The sequence below is a fragment of the Antennarius striatus genome, chromosome 24 (assembly GCF_040054535.1).
Source record: "Antennarius striatus isolate MH-2024 chromosome 24, ASM4005453v1, whole genome shotgun sequence".
Taxonomy (NCBI): domain Eukaryota; kingdom Metazoa; phylum Chordata; class Actinopteri; order Lophiiformes; family Antennariidae; genus Antennarius; species Antennarius striatus.
The window spans coordinates 598,747-607,500 of record NC_090799.1 but is presented as its reverse complement, the minus strand read 5'-3'; the positions used below and the strand labels follow the sequence as shown (position 1 = coordinate 607,500).

Here is an 8,754-nt window from a genome sequence, read left to right as displayed (position 1 = left end):
AGCCGCTGCCGCCGAGTGAGTGTGTGTGTGTGTGTGTGTGTGTGTGTGTGTGTGTGTGTGTGTGTGTGTGTCTGTGTGTGTGTGTCATAGACATGAATATTTAAAGCGTACAACTCCTCACCAGACTGGGAGGCTCGCATCGACAGCCACGGCCGGATCTTCTACGTGGACCACGTGAACCGGACCACCACCTGGCAGCGCCCCACCGCCCCCCCGGCGCCGCAGACCCTCCAGAGGTCCAACTCCATCCAGCAGATGGAGCAGCTGAACCGCAGGTCCGAGATGATCCAAGATGCAGTTTCCCACCTGTTTATTCTGTGGATTCCGTCGCCGTGGTGATTAACACACACGTCTGCAGGTATCAGAGCATCCGCAGGACGATAACCAATGACAGCCGACCAGAGGAGCAGCCAGCCAATGAGCTGCCGCCGGATGAGACCGACATGCAGGCGTCCATCCCAGGTGATCGACGGAGCTCCGCCTCCTCTGTCGGTTTCATCCAGTGAACATTAGTTTCAATGATTTGTGTGTGTGTGTGTGTGTGTGTGTGTGTGTGTGTGTGTGTGTGTGTGTGTGTGTGTGTGTGTGTGTGTTCCAGAGCTCCGGCGGGACAACAGCGTGTCTCAGTCCGGCCCCCGGTCCCGCCTCACCCTCCTGCTCCAGTCGCCCAGCGCCAAGTTCCTCACCAGCCCCGATTTCTTCACTGTGCTGCATTCCAACCCTGTAGGGGGCGCTGTTTTCTCCTCTAGAATATCAAATACCAAGTTTTAAATGATTAATTATGAATGAATTACATTTTAAATTTTTTTTACATACATTCAAAAATGTGGCAACTAGCGGCGTTAGCTCAACGTAAGGATTGGAAACCACCTGATGCTTTATTCTCACTGTAGAATGCTAACATGTGCTAATTACCCCCCCCCCCCTTAGAGTGCCTACCGTATGTTCACCACCAACACGTGTCTGAAGCACATGATCAGTAAGGTGCGTCGGGATGCTCACCACTTCGAGCGCTACCAGCACAACCGGGACCTGGTGGCGTTCCTCAACATGTTCGCCAACAAGCAGCTGGAGCTGCCCAGAGGCTGGGAGATGAAGCACGACCACACCGGCAAGGTGGGGGGGGGGGCACGCCCCTTACCTTAACCCCGCTCCCCCTGGGGTGGTGTTAGCAGCGACTAACGCTAACGCTGCTCTCCTCTGATTCGCTTCCAGCCTTTCTTCGTGGACCATAACTGCCGCGCCACCACTTTCATCGACCCCCGCCTGCCCCTCCAGAGCACCCGCCCCCCCAGCCTCCTCGCTCACCGCCAGCACCTGACCCGCCAGCGCAGCCACAGCGCCGGGGAGGTCAGCCCGCGGCGACTGGTGAGGCCCTTTCAGCCAATCAGATCGTCGTCTCTGCTAGCATTGACGTAGCGCGTAACGGAATCCTCCCCCGCAGGGGAACGACGACCCCCGTCACGCCGGCCCCCCCGTCCTGCCCCGCCCTTCCAGCACCTTCAGCTCCGCCAGCAGGGGGCAGTGCCAAGACGTGGTACCAGTGGGTGGGTACAGCGACACACCCCCACGCGCCCCCGGAGGGGAATCCATCCTGACGCCTTTCTCCTCTTCCTCCAGCTTACAACGACAAGATCGTGGCGTTTCTACGGCAACCCAACATCTTTGAGATCTTGCAGGAGAGGCAGCCGGACTTCACCCGGAACCATTCGCTCAGGTAGGGGCGGCGCCGTCGGAGACGGTCGCTCGCGTCGGGATCGTGCTTCTGAAAGTTGCTATGACAACAGGGAGAAGGTGCAGCTGATCCGTGCAGACGGAGGGTCAGGATTGGCCAGGCTGTCAGGTGACGCTGACCTTGTGATGCTGCTAAGGTGAGACCTCCGTCCTGTCCTCCAGCCCTGTTGGATTAAAGTAGATTATTTAATCTGCGCCTCCTCCTCCTCTGCAGTCTGTTTGAAGATGAAGTCATGTCCTACGTGCCTCCTCACGCCTTACTCCACCCCAGCTACTGTCAGTCGCCCCGGGGGTCGCCCGTCTCCTCCCCACAGAACTCACCTGGTATGAAAATGCTGATGATCTATTTTATTACACATCACAAAATCCCTGATCAATAACTTTACATTTAAATCTGTCATTTGTTTCAATGAGGAATACGATCCAGAGCATGTAGTTCACCTGTTCCACCACTAGGCGGCAGCGTTCTACTTGTTTTCTCACTCATAACCTGGTTGTTTACATTTTTCAGAGGACTTTGAGTAAAATACAGGTTAACCTGCATGTTTTCTGATTTGATTTTTTTTCTCTTCCCTCCCTCTCGTCTTTCAGGGACCCAGAGAGCGAACGCCAGAGCCCCCGCCCCCTACAAGAGAGACTTTGAGGCCAAACTGCGCAACTTCTTCAGGAAACTGGAAACTAAAGGCTACGGCCAGGGCCCGGGGAAGCTAAAGTAGGCGGGGTCTGTTTGAGTGAATTTATTCCACATGCGTCCACTCATTTCTACTCGTGTCCCAGACTGATCATCCGCCGCGACCACCTGCTGGAGGACGCCTTCAATCAGATCATGTGCTACTCCCGTAAAGACCTGCAGCGCAGCAAGCTCTACGTCAGCTTCGTGGGGGAGGAGGGGTGAGTTAGCGGGGGTGACCCCGCCCCTTTCACTGGATCATCATTGTTATTATCAGTGATGAATGAGTGTTGATCGCGTGATGAATGTGCTGCAGGCTGGACTACAGCGGCCCGTCCAGAGAGTTCTTCTTCCTGGTTTCCAGGGAGCTCTTCAACCCTTATTATGGTCTGTTTGAGTACTCCGCCAACGACACCTACACCGTCCAGATCAGCCCCATGTCCGCCTTCGTCGACAATCACCACGAATGGTGAGAGAGGAGACGCAGATGGGATCAAATCGGCGGTACTCTGATTACTTTTAACGCGCACATGGTTTTTTTTTAACATTATTTCAGGTTCCGGTTCAGCGGCCGGATTCTGGGTTTGGCTCTGATCCACCAGTACCTGCTGGACGCCTTCTTCACCAGACCCTTCTACAAAGGCCTGCTGCGCATGTAAACACACTGTGCTAATGCTAATAGCATCAGCAGCATCAACACTTCCTGAAAACTCGTTCGTTTCCAGCCTGTGTGACCTGAGCGACCTGGAGTACCTGGATGAGGAGTTCCACCAGTCGCTCCAGTGGATGAAGGACAACGACATCGAAGACATGCTGGACCTCACCTTCACCGTCAACGAGGAGGTGTTCGGACAGGTGGGGGTCCTGACAGAGGAGGTGGTCCTGATGGCGTGCAGACGTGATGGAGAGGATGTTTGTTTCCCACAGATAACGGAGCGCGAGCTGAAGCCGGGCGGAGCCAACATCCCCGTCTCCGAGAAGAACAAGAAGGAGTACATCGAGCGGATGGTGAAGTGGAGGATCGAGAGAGGAGTGGTGCAGCAGACCGAGAGCCTGGTCCGAGGCTTCTACGAGGTACGGCCCGTAGAGGGCGCCACGTGGTGTGTGTGACGTGGGTCATGTGACTCCGTCTCCATGACGTCTCCAGGTGGTGGACGCCAGGCTGGTGTCGGTGTTCGACGCCCGAGAGCTGGAGCTGGTGATCGCCGGCACGGCCGAGATCGACTTACTGGACTGGAGGAACAACACCGAGTACAGAGGAGGTGCGACTGGGAGGCTAGTTAGCAGTTAGCGGCTAGCTAAAAAAAAAAAAATTAAGCTCATTGTTTCTATTGCCGCAAATCAAATCGATGTGATGCAAGATATTGTGTTGTTTTAAGGTTACCACGACAACCACATTGTGATCCGATGGTTCTGGGCAGCGGTGGAGAGGTTCAACAACGAGCAGCGACTGCGCCTCCTGCAGGTAGGTATGCGCCTGTGCGTGACCGATAAAACATCCGGTGTGGGGGGGTAAACGTGTCCCGTCTGTCCAGTTCGTCACCGGGACATCCAGCATCCCTTACGAGGGCTTCGCATCCCTGAGAGGCAGCAACGGACCGCGACGGTTCTGTGTTGAGAAGTGGGGGAAAATCACCGCACTCCCCAGGTATATTCATTTTAATTTGATAAAGTTATGACTTCATAATCCAAAGTATATTTTAGATGTTTATACATATATATAAATATGTAAATGTAAATTATATATAATTTATATTATGAAAATTATGTATAAATATATTTAATATATAAATTTGTAAATTTATATAATTTGTTTTTATAAATACATTTAAAATTATTTTTAAAAAATAAGACTGTTCCATGGCTTTAGTTAAAAACGCCACGCCCTTTCCTCCAGAGCTCACACCTGCTTCAACCGTCTGGACCTGCCTCCCTACCCATCCTTCTCCATGCTGTATGAGAAGATGCTGACCGCCGTGGAGGAGACCAGCACCTTCGGGCTGGAGTGAGCCTCCGATGGAAGCCCGATCTGCGATTGGTGTTCATTTACGATCGATTTCAAACCCGAACAGATTGGACCTCTGATCTGCAAACCGTTTCTTTTGCGTTGCATCTGCATGTGTTTTTTTTTTTTGGTACATCTCACACCTATGTGCTGTGGCGAATGAAGACACACACTGCCTCTGGGACCAGAACCACGACTGCCAGGGTTCAATCGATTGATCGATCGATCGATCGATCCGATCGATCGCTTTCTTTGATACCACAAACTTGACAGCAAAGCAGAAGCGACCACTGCCTTCTCTGCAAAGCCGAGCGGATTCATCCCCTTTTATTCCCCCTTTGGTTGGACCTCAGAGGGACTCTGGCGCCGCCTTGTGGCCGGTTTTTGTGACTGCACCACCAGGTAACCACCAGGGGGAAGTTTGTGGAACTTTTACTGCTGATTTTGGAAACTCCAAACAGAAGCTTTAGTATTGTTGTTACAGTATTTTCATCGATGAGAAAAAGTGATTTTCTAATGACGTGACAGTGACTTCTTGTGATTGGAATGTAAACTAACTTTATGATGTGTATCGTGAGGGGAGTGATTTTGTACTGAATCTGGGTCGATTGGGAAGAAAAAAAAAAAGTGGCGCCACCTAGCTGAGAATGAAGTTATTTCCGGTGTGTGCCCCTCTTCATTGACCTTGATTGTACATTTAAAACGAGCTCATATTCATGTTTGTCTTCTAAAACTTCAAAATTGTTGCACTCAAATTTCCACGCAGCCGACGCGGATCAAGAAAAGTGTCATTTTTACATCTCCAGACCATTTTTAAATCTTTGGACCTGATTTGCTCAGAATCCACAGACTCTGTGAGGCTCCACTGTCGCCGTTTTAATGTAAATGCTAATGCTAGCATGCTAACCTGCTGGGTTTTAGCAGGTATGGTAAACAAAAATATTGTTATAAATCAGATTTATGTATGCATCATGTATTTATATTTATTTCCAATTTTTTTTTCTATGTTAGCGTGCTAGCATTTGCTAATCAGCATTAATGACAGTGCAGCGGGTGCATTAGTGTTGTAGCTATAAAACATGAATGTATTCATCCGTTCAATTTGTTTTTTTGTTTCAATCTGGACCAAATTTAAAAAACATCACCATCTTAAAGGACTAATCTTAATGCTATCAGCGGGTGATGTAGCCTTTTAGCTCACGTTACCATGACAGACACGCTCTGCATCTTCATCCACATCAGTTAAGTTTAGGGTTTTCTGGGGTTTTTTTTGATTGAAACCACCTTTGGGCTGGTGGCGGGCCACCATCTACATCCACCCCTGCTACGGAACCCGAAAACTAAACTCAGTTTCTAGTATCAAAAACTCATTGGTCATTATTATTATTATTGTTATTATAATAATTATGTGCCCGTAAATATCACCTGAAACATTAGATGAAATGAAAAGTCTCCTCACTGTTGCTCATTAGAATAATCAATAGTCTTTTGGCTCTTTCTTCACTTTGCACACGATGATAGAAGCTCCAGAAACACGATGCAGAGTTTCCTCCTCGTCTTTTTACACTTGTGACGTCGAGCACTTTTGTATTTGTACAATTTGAGACACGTATTATGTGTAAACTCGGTGAAGTTGACAACTTTTAATAGATCCTTTAGATTTTGCACTCTGAATGAATTGTATTAATTCGATGTTTATGTTAGTGTTAATTTAATCTGTTGGTTTGATTTGGTGGAGTTCACACAGAGGCGTCAAAGTAGGCTCACGGTAGAAGAACAACATTCAGACATCATTACAGGAAAGCATGAATTTTTGTATAAAATCCATTTTGAAAGAGCTTGCAGTGAACACCCCCCCCCCCTGCACTATGAATGTAGGCACGCCTTGAAATGCCCGATCGGAATACTAACACCCATCGAATGGGAAGTTCCTGACTTCATTTTATACACATGGTAAACACAGAATACAGGGAAGCTCATTTCTGCTGTGAAATAAAAAATTGCAAAAAAAAATACTAATTTTAACCTTATAAATGTAATTATATTTTTTATGTGAAAGTCATTTTAAATCACATATTTATTTATTTTTCATTTAATTTAATGTTAATTCCAGACCCAGACAGATTTAGTTCATCATAAATTATATTATTTGCTCTATAATCATGTAAATTTGACAAATAAAAAAAAAATTGTTTTAAAAATACAAGCTTAACTAATTCTTAGCTCAGTGATGCACCGGCGTCGTGCCCAGAGTGTAGCCTGCTTCCTCTGGCACAGGTTCCAGCAAATCCACGGCCCACAGCAGCAGAAGAAGCCATTAATGAAAATGAAAGGATGAACTAATTCCAATTCATATTTCTAAATTCATTTTATTAATTAGCTCATACTTGGCAACAATTAATTTTTTAGTTCATATAACTTCTGTTTTGGTTTTTTAGGCAGAAATGAGCTTCCAGAAAACTAAAGTTCCTAAAAATATATTTGGAAAAGAAAAACGTGATGTGACTGAGTGAAGGCGACCTGGACCTACTCTGTCTCATGTTTACACTTTTCGAGAATGTACTCTGTCACCACGAAATATAATCCCACGTTATTTCTGCGTCTCGTGAATCATCGGGAACACTTTTGCCTCGGATTCAAATGAAAAGAATTGTGTTATGTCACTAATGCACTACCCCCTCCCCGTCTAACCACAATGAATTAAAAAAAACAACCAAAGTTGGAGCCTGTCGGTCTGTACAGTCCGCCTCACTTTAAGATATGAATGTTTGTCAGCACTCCTAAAACAAAATATCATTTGTCTATGCAAGCTTTTTCCTCTCTGTGTCACCTGAACAAACCCAGCTGCTTAATAAATGGAAGTCAAGCTTGTGTCCTGTTTTTTCATTTAGTTTACTAGTATCATGTAAATAAAGTAATTTAGTTTAACATTATCCCGAACAACAAATATGACCATCAATCAGTGAATCAATCAATGAATCGATCAGTGAATCCACAGACACTTGTTTTCAGGAAGTTGTGGGCCGACTCTCTGGCTCCTCCCACTTACCCATCTCTGATTGGAGGTTTCTCGGTCAGGTGGGGACTCATCCAGGTGCAGCTAATGGTTTCACCTAACATTAGCTTCTAATTGGCTGACTCAGCGTCCCGCACCAGGAAGTAAAGTCAGACGTCATTATGACGACACCAACACCCCACCAGCAGCTGCAGGGACAGAGGAAGGACCAGAAAGGGGGGGCTGGGTTCCATTACTGATGACAAGCTAATCAATAGATGATTGATTTCGTATCAGTACACCTGTTGTGCTATTGGCCGGATCTCATTCAGAGTTTCAGGTGTGTTTCCTCATTAACACTCAGTCTGTTCATTCTTCTTCATGTTAATAGTCAAGAATGTTTAACATTGAAATGATAATTTTCCATTTACATCGAATCAAAAGCGTCCCATGCACTCCAACTTTGAAGGAAATATTCTAGTTCGTTTCGTTCATCTGAACAAAGGTTTGCCTTCTATCAAGTAAAAACAATTCACTGTGATATTTTAGTTGTTTGGATATGTAAAGTAATATTGAAATTATTTTCTGAAGTTTTATTTAGAATATATCATCCAGACGCATTGTCATCGTGTTGCATCTGAAATAAATGAAAAATGAAGCAGTTGTAGTTCTTCACTTTGAACACAAGAGGGTATCAAACGCATTACCATCAAGAGCCCTCTGAATATTTGATCAGCAATGGAGTTTAACATGTGTTACTATTTGGAATGTATACAATCGTAAAAGTCCTTGAAATGCTAGCTAGCATTATCCCCCCTCTCCCGTCTCGTTACAGTTTCCTAAAGGTAAAGTAGATGATTGTTCGTGTGGGACACGGAGACTGAGTAAAACTAAGATGTGTAATACAGTCATTGACCACAGGAGGGCAGCGTCACTGATATGTGTTCATGTCCGGTGGTCTCTCAAAATAAAAGCATCAAACAAACACGAACTATATTTGAGAAAAGTACGACCAAAAACTAGGGAAGAGTTCTTAATGTTTTACATCATTTTTAAACGGTTGTTACCGTCCAAATAAAGACGCGTAGGGAGTTTTCAGTGAGGAGATTCATAAAGTGGAATGGAAATGAGATGGAGGAAACTGATTCATTATGGCGACCCTTGAAGGAAAAAGCCGAAGGGAAAAGAAGAAGAAACGAACAGGAAATATATTTGTATGGAGTTTTGAACGAGGAGATTCATAAAGGGTCAAACTCTGTTAGATTCTTGCATTGTGGGTCAAATCTACTGGTGAAAAGCGAAAAAAAGGTTCAAACATTGCATTTTTATTTAGTTTTTTAGATTTTTCTG

General features: G+C 46.0%; 1 protein-coding gene across 4 annotated transcripts in view; it reads left to right on the top strand.

The window, feature by feature from the left end:
• The window catches only part of LOC137591241 (E3 ubiquitin-protein ligase HECW2-like), a 13,582-nt gene extending 5,964 nt beyond the window's left edge, over positions 1–7,618 (top strand). For 3 of the 4 annotated variants that reach the window (XM_068309125.1, XM_068309124.1, XM_068309122.1), the window contains exons 11-30: positions 1–15; positions 125–275; positions 359–462; positions 599–723; positions 931–1,116; positions 1,216–1,368; positions 1,445–1,547; positions 1,621–1,717; positions 1,788–1,871; positions 1,949–2,058; positions 2,326–2,446; positions 2,512–2,625; positions 2,721–2,873; positions 2,961–3,059; positions 3,130–3,259; positions 3,332–3,478; positions 3,552–3,666; positions 3,784–3,869; positions 3,940–4,052; positions 4,302–7,618. The exon at positions 1–15 is cut by the window's left edge and continues 78 nt beyond it. In XM_068309125.1, coding sequence (XP_068165226.1) covers positions 1–15; positions 125–275; positions 359–462; positions 599–723; positions 931–1,116; positions 1,216–1,368; positions 1,445–1,547; positions 1,621–1,717; positions 1,788–1,871; positions 1,949–2,058; positions 2,326–2,446; positions 2,512–2,625; positions 2,721–2,873; positions 2,961–3,059; positions 3,130–3,259; positions 3,332–3,478; positions 3,552–3,666; positions 3,784–3,869; positions 3,940–4,052; positions 4,302–4,413 — 2,318 coding nt within the window. In that variant the 3' untranslated portion in view covers positions 4,414–7,618. The remainder of the gene's footprint in view (positions 16–124; positions 276–358; positions 463–598; positions 724–930; positions 1,117–1,215; positions 1,369–1,444; positions 1,548–1,620; positions 1,718–1,787; positions 1,872–1,948; positions 2,059–2,325; positions 2,447–2,511; positions 2,626–2,720; positions 2,874–2,960; positions 3,060–3,129; positions 3,260–3,331; positions 3,479–3,551; positions 3,667–3,783; positions 3,870–3,939; positions 4,053–4,301) is intronic. The other variant, XM_068309123.1, reaches the window with a different exon arrangement.
• Positions 7,619–8,754: the final 1,136 nt, after the last annotated feature.